We start from the raw sequence: 16,738 nt of genomic DNA, 5'->3' as shown, positions 1-16,738 counted from the left end.
AGCAGCAGCAGAAGAAGATGAGGATGATGAGGAGGATGAAGAAGAAGAGAAGGAAGGTGCTGCTGATGAAGAGGAAGATGATGAAGCTTCTCCTGAACCCATCTCCACCTCTGAGGATGAAGAGTCTGACGTGCCCGTCGACACCGAGGACAGCGACGAAGCCGAAGATGAAGACGAAGAAAAAGATGAAGACGATGCGTTCACTGACACCTCGGACGTCAGTGAACCTGCACCTCTTGCCAGTGACGATGACGATGATGATGATGAAGATGACAGACTAGCTGAGGGCGTCACATCTGACAGCGATGACATCATGGCAGAAGACACCGATGATGACCTCGAGCTTCCTCCTGTTCCCGCTGACACTGAGGATGATGAAGATGAGGACGATCAGAAGGTCGCTGAGGAGGAAGATCTTCCTCCTTTGCCTGCTGTGGAAGATGATGACGATGATGATGAGGAGGAAGACGTCAAAGTTGCTGAAGACATTGACGAAGATGACGATGAGGAAGACGTCAAAGTTGCTGAAGACACTGACGAGGATGACGATGACGAGGACATCTCCGTTGCCTCCTCCGAGCACTTTGCAGACGACGAAGATGATGAGGAAGACAGCGACCTCAAAGACGAGGACCTCGACAGAGACGACCTTGTTGACCTCGAGGATGAAGATCTCGACAAACCTGATGATGTCATTGAAGAAGACGTCCATGAAGATGATGATGACGATGATAAAGAGGAGGAGGAGGAGGTCCCTCCCCTTGAGAGCACAGACAGCGGCGTGTTAGGCGACGAAGACGACGATGACGACGTCACAGACGACGACTCTGTCGTGTTCAGTGACGACGTCTCCTACGACACGACCGATGAAGACGACGAAGATATCGACACCAGCTCACCTGAGGTCGATGAAGACGACGAAAAAGAGATCACGGCAACTATTGTTGACGCCGAAGAAGATCACGAAGTTGTCACGCCGGAGTCTTTAGCAAGCAAGGACGAAGAAGACGACGACGACGATGATGATGGCGATAAGGAAGACGATGATGATGATGATGATGATGATGATGTGGATGACGTCTTGCTAGCAGGTATGATCCAGAATTATTGATCACTTTCAGTTTGGGAAAATGCTGGTTTCTGATTGGCTGGCAGGTGTCCAATCAAATTATCTTTATGGATCAGTTTAATTATCCTTCTAAATACAGCGAGTACGTCCTGCTTACCGTCCACGGCACAATCGTGCCAATAATGACAGTAACGCACGCCCTTCGTGTGATATATACAATATACAACAGGTAGCAATCTGATTGGTCAACTAGACTGAATAGACTCACATGGACCGAAGCACAATGACTTGTTAGAGGTTAGAAATGTTGGATCATGTCATCATCAGCTGTGGGGATGAATTTCTGACACGTCGCTGCTCGTTTAAAAATACACGTGAAGGTAAATTTAGGACGCCTCGGGCCTGACGCGTCACCGCCGTGCCAATAATGACGATAAAGCACACCCTCTATGTAATACTGCTGAAATAACAATAACATGATATGCATATAAAATTATTTTATTTGCACGGATACATATTACTACTAATAAGGTATTAATTCACAACACAACAACAATAATACTCGTAACTACAGTACAGCTTATACAGATGAAAACTACTTTATTTATTATATATTAGGTTCAATAATCTCCAATAAATAGAAAATAATCATTAGTTGCTGCCCTGTAGTAAATTAACATAAACAAAGTCCTACTTTTACATTAATACATGAGTCATAATAATAAAATACATACTTTACCTTAAGTAAGACTTTATATAACAAATATTTTTACAGTTTAGTCTTAGTACTTTTACTTCACTGAAGGATCTGAGTACTCTGTGTATTTGTAGCTACCGCTGCAGCAGCATTCAGCGTCCAGGAGGAGGCAGCGAAGGCCGAGGAAGACGCAGAGGAGGACGAGGACGAGGCCAAAGAGGCTGCTGACGAAGACAAGGAAGAAGAAGAGGCTGAGACTGAAGAAACAGGTGAGGATCACACACACACACACACACACACACACACACACACCTTAATGAGCTCATCAGAACTCATTAAACTGTTTAAAGCATTTGATATTTAGCATCTTTAAAGGGAATTGTGAAGACAATAAAAATAATTCACGACTTTCTTGCATAAAAGCTGCAAAACATCAAGAAGCTGGACAGTGGGAACACGTTTGAATTCATCCTGCAGCTTCAGTCTGCACAACAATCCACAATCTGTGCAAATAAACAGAATAAAATAAAGAACTGAAAAGTTCAGCCGACATAAGTTTACATATTTTATTTCTTTAGATTGATACTAACTCATATGTAAATTTATTTTAAAAAGAAGACATGATCAAAACATCCGCCCACTCATCTCCATCTGCCCCGGATACATGTATTAATGTTTAGAATAAATAACCAGCAGACATAGTTCAGTTTCTATAGTTAAACTGATGTGTGGTGCCCTGAGTACTGTGTATCTTATCGTGTCGTCATATAAATCAAATACAGACTTAGACTAGACGATATCAGACAACAACAACATGCATATTACCCAACAGTCATATAAGTCCATGTGTGACAATTACTACGAATCTATCCTGTTTGGGCCCTCAGTCACCTGTCAGCCTGCCGCCCTCGAGGAGGAGGACGAGGCAGAAGATGAAGAGCCGACAGCTGAACTGAAGAAAACCGTCGACGAGCCTGAAGACAAAAAAGAGGAGGACGATGAAGACGACGATGGTGAGAAGGCGACAGTGGACGTGATCAAACCTGTGCCTGAACCTGAGGAGGAAACAGCAAAGGCTGAACCCGCAGGTCAGAGGGCGATCCATCGATCGTGGCTGCATCTTCAATCATTTTTACTTTCAGTGGAACTTAAACTTCATGATTTGTGATTTCAGTGTGCTCCTGTGCGCCGCCTGCAAAGGCCAAAGAGTCTGCAACCAAGACTGCAGAGAAGAAAGGTTTGTGATACTCCTGTGACGTCAAACATACGATTACATCTTTATTTTAAGCATTGTTTAATATCTCTAGTGGAGGCCAGTGTGACTGGCAGAAAGAATAGACTCAGACTGTAGAAAACATGGACGTAGTGTCCGTGATGGCACAGGTTGACGCCTCCCCTCTAGTCCAAAAATAGACTAAATGTAGGCGGAGCTTAGGCGGGTTGAATGAAGCCTGGTTGCTTAAATAAGCCACCTGTAACCACACCCACCTGTCAATCAAAGCGCCCATGCATAACTTTAAGCCTTAATATAATGTGAACAGGTGAGTTGTATATAAATTCACCCTCAGTACAGTTGTCATGAACGGGGAAATTAGCTACAGAGACCAAAACTGTTTTTTGTACCAGGCTGTAAACATGTTTATTTCTGCTGTGAAGTTGGACATTTGGACATGGGGACTTATGGAGACTGACTCACTTCTGGAGCCAGCCTCAAGTGGACGTTAGAGGAACTGCAGTTTTTGGCACTAATAAATAATAATACAGGATTCACCATCATGCTTTGGCACGTCCATTTATCTCTTGCGTTCAGATTTATTGTGGAAGTGAAACTTTAAACTTGCACTAAAATAATTAAAATTTAATGCTACAGTAGAAACTGAGTGTGTTATGATGAATGCAGATTTGTGGAGCGACTGGCAGAAATCTTTTAATTTGTAGCTTCAACTCTGCGATCTCATGTTTGTGTTTTCAGACACTCCGAGGAGAGTTTCAGCTGTGAGAAGGAAAAAAGGTACCAATAACAAGGTTTTTAATTAAAAGGCGTTCACGTTAAAAGCCGCCACACAAAACGTCTCAAAGACAAATAAAACTTAAAATCTGAATGTTTTTGACTGATGCTGGAAGTCAGATTGGGAATAAACTCAGAGGCAGAAAGTCTTTCACTCTCTAAAACTTCATCCTTTTGTCTGACTGCAATATTTAACGGAGCATTATGAAGCACATCCAGGTAAAGTTCTCTTTGTGCTCATGTGTAACTGTTTCATTTCTTATTTTAAGACCGTGAATCTGTGACAGAGCCAAAGAGGAAAGGTAAGATTAAACACTAAGGCACCGTCTGTGTAAAGTTTAATTATGTGTAAAGTTTAATTATGTGAATGTGTTTTATCCAGCTCTTCCCAGAATTTCAGGTCTGGGGGCAAAAATCAGGAGGACCAGGAAAATCCCTAATATTTTCAAAGGTACTCAGACTTACTCTGATCTCATATATATGAATATATACATTTTTATATATGATAATATATTTGTCTATTAAATACAAGGCTACAGTCTGCAGCTGGTCATCTTGAAGATAATATTAATATAATAATACAGCAGGCTGGCTATGAAACCACGAGTACATACACACATTTTCACAGTATATTTGTCACAAGTTTAATTAACGAGATGTTTTCTCTTTTAAATTCCAATAAAAACAGCCAAGAAAGTGGAAAAGACCAAGACTGCCAAAGCAGGTACGTGAATGAATCTGGACTGACACTAGTACTGTAGCTGTAAACAATGAGGAGGGGACAGGAAGTTGCCAAATTATAGTATGGACAACCAGGATGACTAAACTATCAACAGCTTAAAGAGGACAGAGAGAGACAATGACAACATGTGAGACAAGAGGAGAGGCTGAACCTTCTAGAGGACCCAGATCCAGATCTAAACATCTGGAATGAAGACAGGGAAAGAAAGAGTAGGGTGTCCCAGGACGACCGACAGTCCGACAGAGAAACAGAGACAGAAGCAGAAACACGGTTTGGATGTTTTGAGACATGTTTTGTTTTTTTCCATCTTTCTTCGACAGAGACCAAAAAACAAGAGACTGCAGAATCTGCACAAGAAGGTAAAACGTCTGTTTTTAAAGCACCTATACGAACGTACACACAGAGAAGTATTCAGATCTTTTACTCAAGTAAAAGTAGCAATACTACAATTTAAAAATACTGTCTGAGTATGAGCATGAACTTCTATACTGTAAACTTATAATACCAAACAAAAAACGACTCGTTATGCAGATGATGTCATCATTTATTAGTTGATTTATATTTTGAATTATTGATCTGAATCTGTAACTAAAGCAGAGTAGAAGTAGTTATATTGTACTTAAAGGTCCAGTGTGTAGGATTTAGTGCCTCTAGTGGTGTAGTGGCTGCATTGCACTCTCCTCACATCACCCTACACATCTGCATGTACGTTTACTGTCGATGTAAACATGTTTTCTTTGGTCTGTTTCAGTCGGTCCTTGCAGACCTGCACCCGTCTACTGCCCCTCTCCACCCGGCTGGTACGGTAAGTACTCTGAGACATTTTGAAAACAAACAAATATCTGATTTGATACCTCGGGAGAAAAGGTCCTGCTGCAGATACTCTGAACTCTTCTCTTGACCTCCAAACTCTTTGTCTTCCAGTTCATCACGTTGTCACAGACAACCCGTACCCTCCTCCAAACATGCCAGGTATTTACTCTGTTGTCATATAAACTAGAAGTTCATGGTGTCATCAAATGTTTTTCCATGTTTTCAAATATAAAAACATATTTCCATGTTCTCAGCCCCCGCTGCTCCTGTTCTCACCGCCCACCCAGTCCATCCCGGAGCTCCACCTATGCAGCCTTTCTATCAGCAGCCACCACCTTACTATCAGTATCAACCATACCCACCACCAGCACAGCAGGTGACGCAGCCTCAACCGGAACCAGCACAGCCTCAACCAGAACCAGCAGAGCCTCAACCAGAACCAGCAGAGCCTCAACCAGAACCAGTGCAGCCGGTTCCATCAGCTGAACCAGAGCAGCCAGAAGTCCCAGAACCAGAGGCTCCTGTTCAGCCTGAGGTCCAAACTCCAGCTGCTGAGGCTGAGCCTGCTGTCGCTCCAGTCCAGGGTGAGGAGAGCTGAATGACAGAACCGTTATCTCAAGAAATCTGGATCAATTCCAAAATATTGCATCATTTAAAGACCTTTATACTCTGATATTTATAATATATTTTGAAAAACCTGCAAACTTCAGTCATATTTTAGCAGGTTAGGCTGCAGAGCCGTGCACAGAAGAAAGATAACAGATTCACAGATGACATTTTAAAGTGGTAAACATGTCAAAACACCAGAATAAAGCAAACATGTTGAACATCCCTCACTGTGCATCACAGAAGTAGAGCAAACTTCCAGAAAAACTAAATCCACTTACATCTTCACCTATCCATCTGTGCTCGTCTTTGATTTATTTAAATTTTTTTAATTTGCATTTTGTTTAAAACATTTTAATGCACAGTATAAATCACTCCGAGTTGCCTTAATGTGACAAACTTCGTCTTCCAGACGTTTAGACGTCAGCTCTGAATTATGGGGGTGTTGCGATATACAGTACCTGTACTGATAACTGTGATATTTAAAAATTGAAATATTGAGTCCATCAGCAGCAGCAGCATCATTTTCTGTGTTCACCAATTCGGTCTTATTCCACTCAGTATGCTGCCTGCCCACAAATTTTTGGTCTGCAGGTATGTTGCCTGAGTCCAAACCTTCAGGAATAGCCTGAGGGTAACTGGATGTTTTGATCCAGTTTGACACTTTCAAGCTGCTAGAAGAAGTTTTTCAAGAAGCTTATAATGTGATGCAGGGAGATGGAAGTCCTCAGAATAACACTGATCTCTTCCCTCTCTAAGAACCAGAGACTGTTGAGGAAGAAGTGAAGGCTGCCCCTGCCAAGAAAGGTATGTACTGGTTAAGCTCACATACGTCTTTTCTTTCCTCTTCGTTCCCGCAGTGAACAGTAATTATCTGATATTTTCCAGCTGAAAAGAAGAAAGCGAAGGCTGCTGATTCAGAAAAAGGTACCGAGAGCTTCTCCTGATTCATTAAATACTTTAAATCTGTTACTCACTGGAGTAACAAACCACAGCTGCAGCATTTAACGGCGATGTGCAATGACACAATGTGCTGTATGAATGCATTCATTATGGAAAATTAACCCTGCGCGGTGATTTCACTCCAATTATCCCCTCAGTCAGGCAATGAGAAAACAAAGAAAGGTACAGATTGGCAATTTGGTGTTTTCGATGACACACTCGAGTGTTGTTACAAACCGTACAGACGGCGTGCTGTGTTTGGCTGTAAATATACAGATATGATTACATACTTCAGCAAGATATGAGTAATGTAATTCAACACGTTTTGCTGATTCTAGGTGCTGATGAGAAAGACAAACCCAAAGCAAAGAAAGGTGATAAAACGCTCCGTTGTCTTGAGGGGTATTCATTTTTATTTAACTTCTTTCATTGTACTAATTGAGTTTGTTTTGTTACAGAGCCAACAGCAAAAAAAGAGAAAACCAAAAGTGATGCAGTGGATAAGAAAGGTGAATGAAATGAGACCAAACAAGCTCATCACCCTGATATGAACATGACTTTGAGATCGTGCTAATTTATGTTTTATATCTTCGCTTGTTTTTGCAGAGCCAGCTGCAAAAGAGAAAACCAAAGCTGCTAAGAAAGGTAAAATCTCAGACCAGATGGTTATGAAAGTTGAAAAATATATATCAAAACTACCACACTGCGCACGAAGGAGCTGCCCAAGAAAACACTAATTGTGACTCTTTCCTCGTTATGTCAGAGCCTGCAGCTGCAAAACAGAAGAAGAAATCTGAAAAGACAGGTAGGTCAGCCGTCACACTGACGCTCAGACAATCATGATTCAGCGTCAGCATCATGAAAGATGATTGGAAACTGTTTTTGCTCCTCTCAGAAGCATCAGCTGTCAAGAGCAAAGCCAAAGCATCGACGCCCAAGAAAGGTAAACATTGACAGGTAGTACTCGGTTAAAGGTTTTGATGGTGCAATTATAATTATATTATTTCAATCTAATCAAACAGACGCAGAACCAGAACCACGTCCTCAGCCCATCAGGCTGAGACCAAGACTAGAAGTGAGGAAGGCGAATGTAACAAAGGAAGAGAAAGCTGCATCAGGTAACACGTGTGTTCATTCAGATTGAACAGCGTACCTTTAGCATTCAGGATTTGTACAGCATTTGGAGCAGAGCAGGACTTTTATACTGAAACCTGCAGTCCTTTTATTTTCAGCCAAGACAAGATCAAAATTATTGGTGGACAAGAAAAGTAAGTGTACATTTTTAATGCACATTTGTATCCAGGCTTGTCTGTTTTTGTTATTTACACTTGTTGGAAACAGAGTTGTGGATTATGAGATTAAACGGGCTGTTTTCTGCATGATAAAGTTCTAATTATGGACATTTCAAGCTGTGTTACACTACGAGTGGAATAATAGCACAAGAATATTAAACGTACATAATTATGGAGAGTTATTTGGCAGGCTGTAATAGGTCTGTCTCTTCTCTCACAGGCAAAGCTGAGAAGGCTGAAAAGAAATCTGTCAAAGAGGCTCAAGGTATGGATTCAAAATGAGAACGTGAATCTAATGTGTGTCGTGTGCAGTTGTCACTCATCAGTTTCTCTCTCTGACATTTTAGATAAAGTGAAAGAACCAGCTCAAACAAGTGAGTATGAAAGCTCCATAAAGACTATTAAGATTTCTTTGAACTCAAATGCAAATGGTCTTTTTGTTTTCATTCAAACCATCTTGAGCTACGGTGGCTTTGAGAGCTCAATGCACTGCAAATGGACAAAAATACAATTAAGCAAATTAAAAGGGAACATCTTTACCAACACATTAAGACAACAACATGAAGAAAAACAAAATATGCAAAGAACGACCAAATACAAGGCACAAATAAATTGAGAAAACCCAGCTAAATATGTATAACACAACCAAATATGGAAAACCAAACTAAATATTATAGACCCAACAAGTTATGGGAAACCCAACCAACTATTGGAAACCCAACTAAACAGGGAAACCCAACTAAATATGGGAAACCCAACCAACTATTGGAAACCCAACTAAATATGGGAAACCCAACTAAATATGGGAAACCCAACCAACTATTGGAAACCTAACTAAATATTGGAAACCCAGCTAAATATGGGAAACCCAGCTAAATATGGGAAACCCAGCTAAATATGGGAAACCCAACTAAATATTGGAAACCCAACCAAATATTGGAAACCCAACCAACTATTGGAAACCCAACCAACTATTGGAAACCTAACTAAATATTGGAAACCCAACCAAATATTGGAAACCCAACTAAATATTTGAAACCCAACTAAATATTGAAAATCAAACAAAGGCTCCAGCCTTCAAAACAGGATATGTTGTAAACAGTTGGAAAGAAAACCTAGTTTCTTTTTCCTGGTGTCTCTACTGAACTCTGTCTCTTAAATTCATGCAACTATTTTATAATAAGTTTAATAGTGAAAAGTGTCCTTCAAATTAAAAGCAATGCCCTCTGGAATGACATACATGGACTTACAGTGTGTAGGTGCTTTAAGATAATGCTTCATAGTTGCATATGAGTGTTTGGAGATATCCCACCAGTCAAAAGAGATGATCAATGGATGAATAGAGAAATGTCTTTAGGCCTTTAAATATCTTTCTATTCCATCACCTGGAGCACTGAGGACGTCGTTCATAAAGTTTGCTTGTAGTAATGTTTTATACCATATGCTTGTTGTTCATAGAGGATGGAAAAAGAGCTTCTCGTAAAGCCTAAAGGTATTCAGTTCATTTCCACCATCTTTCCACTGGATAACTCAGAATGAATAGACGTTCACTTTTAATGACATTAGGAACATGAGTGATTAGAATCTAATTAAAGGAACTGATTTAGATGAGATTGGCCTTTTGAGCCGCCTTGAGCCACTGGAAGAGATTTATGGTCTTTGATGAATAAAGCGACAATAATACTCGGCTGAATTGATTAAATCTATGAACTAAAACCCATTAAATATGGGTATTAGTGTTCTGTTCTTGCTGAGTCATCCAGTGGAGTATCAACACTTCCCCCGCTGCCCAGAGTGACTCGACACTTTCCTAACATGAATGTCTGACACAGTAGCTTCTGTTTCTTAGGGTACAATCAAAAATTAGATTTTTCTGGCTCAAACTTTAACAGACAGTGAACATTCGTATATCTGTAAATTTGTCTGGTTTATGCATGCTAAAATTCCTACGAGAGAAAATGGCCTTGTGGTTCTTGTTTAGTGAAAAAGGTCCCACACTGGGTATTTGAATGATTTTCTTTATAAATTATAGTTAAAGTCATGCTGAAATTAGAATTCTCCTCACTACATGTGCAAAGAAATATAAATCAGTAGTGAGAGCTGCAGGTTTTTGGTATTAAGAAGCAAATTAAGTAAACATCTTCACCAGTTTGACAACACATGCATATTTTTAGGTGGAAACTAGCCATGGTTGCTAATGTTATGTATGTTGTTACTCTTCATGCATGTTACACTCAAACCCATTGAAATATGTAAAACAAACCAAAGAGATGTCTGTTGATACCCAGCAAAGATGAGTTTTAAATTTCAGATGGACTTTAACCGAACATCACATCACAGCGTCTTGTTTGAATGTTACCTTTTCTTTCTCTTTCCAGGCCGTCTTTCCTTCTACTTTCCTGACTCACATGCATGTAGACACACTCTCTCTCTCTCACGGAGACACATTCACACACACCGACAATATAACACTGTGTTGTATCCTGTTTCTTGCAGAAGAGTCCCAGACTGAAGACAATACTACAGAAAAGAAGAAAACAGGTAAGAGTTTGAGAAGTGACTGAGGTACTCATGAGCTTCTGATGAAAGTACGATAAAAAGCAAGTAGCTTCTTCTTAAAGATGAATTAGATGAACATATTATTTTGGTAAATGACAGTATAGAGACAGTCAGGAACTCATGGAAGAGGGGCAGAGGTAGATGTGACATGCAACAAAAAGGTCCAAGAACTGATCCAGGGACGTTGCAGGTGTACGTTTCTTCGCTGTATGGTCATTTTATTAAATGATGAGTAGTTTTATTCGCCGTTACTACAATCTGAGTTTCAGTCTTAGTTACATTCCAGTACAGCTGCAGATTAAACTATCCAAAAGAATAAAAAGATGTTAATGAGTTCAACCTTAAATATCTATAGTAGTAAAATACAACATAGACAGTGTCACATTGTGGTATTTGTACTTTTACCCACATATATACACACACACTTCCTCTACTACTGGATGCAAAGTATCATCCCGTCATCAATCATCTGTCCAACTCATCTTGATGTCTTCACAGGCCAGAGATACTTCCAGTGCATTTACATCCCTGGTAAACACGCACAGTACCCGCTGCGACCTTTCACCCCGGCCATGTCCCCCACCGTGATGTCCCCTGCGCTCAAGTCCATGTTGGATCAGCATAGAGCAGCGAGGACGTCGGGGCAATAGGACAACCTGAACTCTCGCCTCGTTTCTGATACAGCCGCGTCTCCCGGTCCAGCAGGGGGCGGTGCTTTGAAATCTGTGAAATCCTTAAATTCTGGAGGAAAAGAAACACAGACGGAGATCAGAGTGGACAGAACTATTTTGTCTTTAATTTATTGAAATGTTATTTTTCTCTCTGTGGTCGAGCTCCTGGGGTTTCTGCTCATATTTCCCATTTTCCTCTCAGCTGATGCTTTTCGCTACTTCACTAGCTGTCACTGCCACGGCCTGCTTGTGTGTCTTAGATATGATATAAAAATCATCAACATCCAAAACAAAGAAGCATTTGTGAATACTGTTTTCATAACTCTAATATTCTAATGTACATAATGCTTATATTTGTAATTTAGGGTGATAATAAACATACAAGTTTTGGCATGTTGTTGTTTTTTTTGCAGTTTGAGACTTGAATTGAATTTAACACATATATTAAGACATTTGCACTGAAAACAACTAAAGTTTTAAAATATATTTTTAAAGCTGCACATTGTATCTGGATGCATTTACCTTGGAAGAGATCGAGACAAGGACTGCATTCGTACCCTGACTTGTAACTCAAGGATGTAAAACCCTAAATCCACATCCTGTTTTCATCTGAATCATCGATTTAAATCACCCTCATCCTGCTGTGCATCATAACGAGACCAGTTGTGTTTTGCCGCTTCGCTGAACAGATTAGCATGCTAATGTTGGAGAGGGTGGGGGGGTCAGATCCCAGGAGCTCCCACTGTTGATCCAGGCGGCCTCCTTGTCTCTGATCATGAGTGTGAACATCCGTCTCATCAACATGCTAAATGTTGTCGAGCGATGAATAACAATGAGGCATTTTTTTCTTCTTAGATGACCTGAATCAGGCGGGAGCATGCACCTAACGTGAATATGCTTCACTGAAGTGAAAAGGCGTGACCGGTTTTTCTTAGTTTAAATGTAATTGTTTGATTGTTTTTCATTCCGTGACACTTTTTTGCTAGTTTAACTTCAAACGGGGCGACATTGAAGTTAAAGTTTACAGTTTCCTCATCTAATACCAATAATCAACCAATACTTGAATACTGTTTGTTTTTCATAATTGGCCTTTTGTTTCCAACGTCCTTGTCAGTGCGTCATATTCGCTGCATGTAGGATCTCACAAATAATCTTTAACATGTTCAGAGACGGGGAGTCCGTACGGGACGACTTTGATGTGACCAACTAATGAGACGCCGTGATGTCTGCTACAGTGGATAAATGTCATTTTTATCCCGTTATAATCATCAGCTTATTTATTAAGCCTGATACGTATTTTCAGTTACCTCACTCGCTCTGGTTTTGCGCCACTCGACCACCGAGGCCTGACGCCTTGTCGTCGTCGTCGTTGTTGTTGCAAGACTGTTGCTGAGCATTATCATGATCAAATTTGCTTTTGTCTTACTGAATGAAAACCTTGACTGAAAAGAACCAAAAGGGTTTTTCTTTCACACTTGGCTTAATCCTGGGATAAGACCCACATTAGTCCAAATCCTGCTGTAGTGTTCGCCCTAAACTAACAGTTCACACTTACAGTTCCCTAAGCTGTTGATAATCCACGAGGTGTCCTGATGTTAATGCCTGCAGGATTTTAAAATTCAGCTTCACCTGTGAGCTACATGGTAATGCGGTGTAAGGCACTGGTACTATTGCAATGGTTAGAAACAGTTCAATAGCTTGTAGACTGACTTAGAGTAATCTACTTATCCTCATTGTACTGGAGGTCTAGTCACATTGTTTTAGAGTTCTTCCCCAGAAAGTCTTAAAGTCTGTTCAGACTTAATTTCAGAGGTGATGCAAATGCATACAAAGTCGATGGAAAGATTTAAAGGGGAAAGGAGCGACCGCAGATTTAATCAAGTTAGTGCAAACTTAAGGTGAAGATGCTGACCTAACCGAGTTCCTGTTGAGTTTTGCCATGAGTCAGAAGCAGCGTCTCAGTTCGGAGACTTCCGTTAGTACTCTTCTTCGATGTAGTACAATGTGTACTTCCTTATTTAGAGCGCCAGTTTCAGCAGGACGTACCAGAAATGATTATGAGAACATTTCACCACTTCTTCTTGCTGGATTGGAACCATTGGTGCCAACATTTGACCACCAAAATGTGAATATGTACAACTTACATTTGTATTTACCAGGTGAATACTGCTAAGATCAATGTAAAGTGGTGAATTTTACCACAACTGATTCAGTTCCAGCAGCTTCCTCAGCCACCATTTTCACAAGGCTTGGTGGTCCCTTCCCTTCAGCTATGCGACTGCTGAGAGCAAGAAGCGTCTGTTTGCTTTTATTTTTACCGTTATGCAGCCAGGTACTCCATAAAGCACACTTATGGACTCAAATACCCCTGTAGAGCTTGCTAATTGTGCAATAAAGCCAGGGTTAGGGTTAGGGTTAGGGTTAGGGTCTGAACCAAATGCAGCATGCTTAGCACGCCGACTACAGGCTTCTAATTTTTGAGTGTGAAACCCGAGAGGCTTGATGTAAACTCTTGGTTAATAAGTCCAAGTGTGAAATGAGGTCAAGTTAGCCCCGGGCTCCCTGTAGGCCTGCAGGGTTTAGGTCAACAGGCCGGAGAAATGAGAGTGTGAAGAGTCCTCGAGATCAAATGAGATGTGACAAGCTTTAAACTGTGTGTGCGGCGTTTTAAAGACACCGGGTCGGTGTTTGTTTATAGACGAACCTTTTTTAAATCTTATTCCAGTGAGGAGACGCAGCAGTAAGCTGCTGTCTGGAGGCCCGGCATGAATGAACGATATTAACAGACAGTAATTGCACCGTACAGCTGGAGCTGTGTACTGTAATTATGCTTTTTAATATGAACTAATCTAATCTCAGTAGACTGTGTACAACAAGCTGTTCAAATATTCATGTGATCATAGAAAGTGGAGTGCTGGGTTTACCCTTGACTACATTTGTGATTACGTGTTAAGTACATTGTTTGTTTGAAGGCTGGAGAGCAAGATTTAGTTTCCGTAAGGGTAAAAAAATGTACTAATTAGTCTGTTTCATCTCAGTTTTTCAGGAATGTTTCACTGAACTATATTTGTCTTCTCTGCAGAGACATTTTAAACTGGGTTTCCCACATTTATTGCTCAGCGATTCGTTTTTTGTTTTTTGACACTTTGATGTATTTTATTCAGAGTTGTAACAGTCTAATCCTGTAAAAAGTCAATCACCAAACTGACCAGTTGCCGTTAAAGGTTTCCTGCAGAGCTTTTGACCACTAGTGGCGCTGTAGAGCAATGTTTCGAGGAGACGCAACACGATTAAACTTTGTGCCTTTTTCCGACTATGAAGTCGATTTTGATTTAAAATGTTTTTATTTAGAGACAGGCAATGCTTTTAAATGTCTGTAATGTCTCAACAGTTGGTGGCATTCAAGTATGTCAGAATGCAGCAATAAAAGCAGGTGTACAATGCATTTTTTTAAAAACAAAATCACATTCGTATTGTACATTTAAAAACTGTTACCACACAGACAAAAGCAGTCTATATTTAAGTTACTTGAACGTCAGCAAACACGGCATCAGATGTCTGTTCTTTGGAGTGTGAGGATCAATTTAGAAACATGTCTAACAATGAAATATGACCTAATAAATAGATTGGATAAGGACCAGTGTCCTTTATAGAGAGTCATCAAACTATATAAAAGTCAAATCAACTCACTGTGATGGACTGCACTAGAAAGCAGTAAAGCAGTTGTTTGTGATTTGCTGTTTAAAAGAGATCGGGGGGTTAAAACCAGGTTTATGCCACGTGTGAACCCTGGAGGAAACATGCTGCAGAGTAAATATTTAATATAATATGAAGGTAGGACATTGTCAAGGGTTTAAAAAAAGACGTTCATAGATGTTGCTGAATGTCATTAAAACTCCTCTGTTTACTTATAAAACAGTGCGACAGTCCCGGGTTTGTTTTTGTGGATGAAATCTACATTAGAAATATTTCAAGATTCAAACTCAGCGGGAAATATGATGATTGTGTTGTAGTTTCAGCAACACGTGCAGAATAATCACTGTGTTTATGTTTTTTGATCAACTGAACAAATATAGTTTGAGGTTGTTTAGCTGGATCACTTCTTTTGTTAATGATTTCTGTAATTTGCATGTTTGAGTTGTAATCCAGCTCCACGCGAGCATCGCATTAACCAACAGTCGGTCGGATGTTGTATAAAGACTGTAGATACGTTTGTTTCACGTGTTGCTCTCTGGAGTCTGATCACCTCAGAATAAATTCATACGCTGGTTTTTGCTGCAGAAAAAAAAAAGTTTGATTTGTTTCGATTAGAGAGTTTTGTGTCGTTCAGTTTCAGACTGGCAGTGATTTTAATCACGAGGAAACGATATAAACTAACTGTTGCATATATTAGAAAGCAGAGGTGTATGATGTGATCACACGGCGAGGTTCGCGGCCCAGCGACTCTTAATGGACTCGAGTGAGAACGTCTGCTGTGTTAATATGTAGAACACAATCACCAAAATGCATTTTTGTGAGTCATAATTTCAATAAATATTTACAGAAATTTGTGAGGCCATCTGTGTCTTTTTTATTTCTCACAAGTGAGAACAACAAGTGAAGGATGGCTGCTATGGAAACACAGAGGGACATTTCAACCTGAAGCACATTAACTGGGTCAGAACAACAAAAGAAATGTCAAATTGAAACTGATGATACATATTTAAACTTTAATTTGTGTTCGGGGGACTGTGAGGAGCACACGGCAACTTAAGCAGCTGCAACGTGTTACGTCAGCAATCTGCAATGAGTGTGTGTGCTGACTTAAAAAGGTCTAGTTTGTAGGATTTAGTTGCGCCTAACAGTGAAGTTGCACGCCTCACCCTCTCCTTCAAGCATGTAGGAAAAACTCTTGCTGTTTTATACATTTACTTTTAAGTTTTTGGGTCAGAACATATGAAAACTCCAGAAGTCTTCAAGATCTTGCTGTGAGGCAACACTGCTAACCACTACACCACCGTGCTGCTCAGCTGAACAAATTCAGATGCAAACATGAGCCAAGAGACTAAAATAGTTGAACACAATTTCTTATATTCGTGATCCAGAGGAGGGTGGTGGCAGGGGAGGGTTTTTCTGAGGTGCATGGGGAGTTAGGCAAGAGTTTCCACGAGCAAAACAACAGAGCTACAGCACAAAGCTTTAACTCTAGTGTAGTGACCGAACAATCTGAAGACGTCTGGGAGGAAGAGCCGGCCTTTTAAACTGAACAACACACACACACACACACACACACACACACACACACACACTCACTCAGACAGGATTATAGTCTTGATTCCTGATTCCCTGCAGCTGCTCGT

General features: G+C 40.4%; 1 protein-coding gene across 1 annotated transcript; it reads left to right on the top strand.

Moving 5' to 3' along the window:
- Positions 1–11: 11 nt before the first annotated feature.
- On the top strand, positions 12–16,590 carry LOC104937741 (probable serine/threonine-protein kinase kinX). The gene is made up of 25 exons (XM_027284658.1): positions 12–1,091; positions 1,901–2,035; positions 2,654–2,854; positions 2,941–3,003; positions 3,739–3,777; positions 4,044–4,076; positions 4,157–4,225; positions 4,463–4,498; positions 4,837–4,875; positions 5,268–5,321; positions 5,441–5,488; positions 5,584–5,913; positions 6,695–6,742; positions 6,824–6,862; positions 7,216–7,251; positions 7,336–7,386; positions 7,484–7,522; positions 7,641–7,682; positions 7,773–7,820; positions 7,900–7,995; positions 8,110–8,145; positions 8,390–8,434; positions 8,517–8,543; positions 10,666–10,710; positions 11,227–16,590. Exons 1-25 carry the CDS (start codon positions 314–316, stop codon positions 11,376–11,378), a joined length of 2,529 nt encoding a protein of 842 aa, XP_027140459.1. The 5' UTR covers positions 12–313; the 3' UTR covers positions 11,379–16,590.
- Positions 16,591–16,738: the final 148 nt, after the last annotated feature.

This window comes from Larimichthys crocea, chromosome XI (genome assembly GCF_000972845.2).
Source record: "Larimichthys crocea isolate SSNF chromosome XI, L_crocea_2.0, whole genome shotgun sequence".
Taxonomy (NCBI): Eukaryota; Metazoa; Chordata; class Actinopteri; family Sciaenidae; genus Larimichthys; species Larimichthys crocea.
The sequence above is the reverse complement of the archived record's forward strand: the minus strand, read 5'-3'. Positions and strand labels throughout refer to the sequence as shown.

Excerpts from the sequence above, each read along its gene's own strand:
- LOC104937741 (XM_027284658.1), top strand. The coding sequence starts at position 314 with ATGGCAGAAGACACCGATGATGACCTCGAGCTTCCTCCTGTTCCCGCT. Across the intron at positions 7,683-7,772 it reads GAAGAAATCTGAAAAGACAG|AAGCATCAGCTGTCAAGAGC; the intron begins GTAGGTCAGCCG and ends TGCTCCTCTCAG. Across the intron at positions 8,146-8,389 it reads ATTATTGGTGGACAAGAAAA|GCAAAGCTGAGAAGGCTGAA; the intron begins GTAAGTGTACAT and ends CTTCTCTCACAG.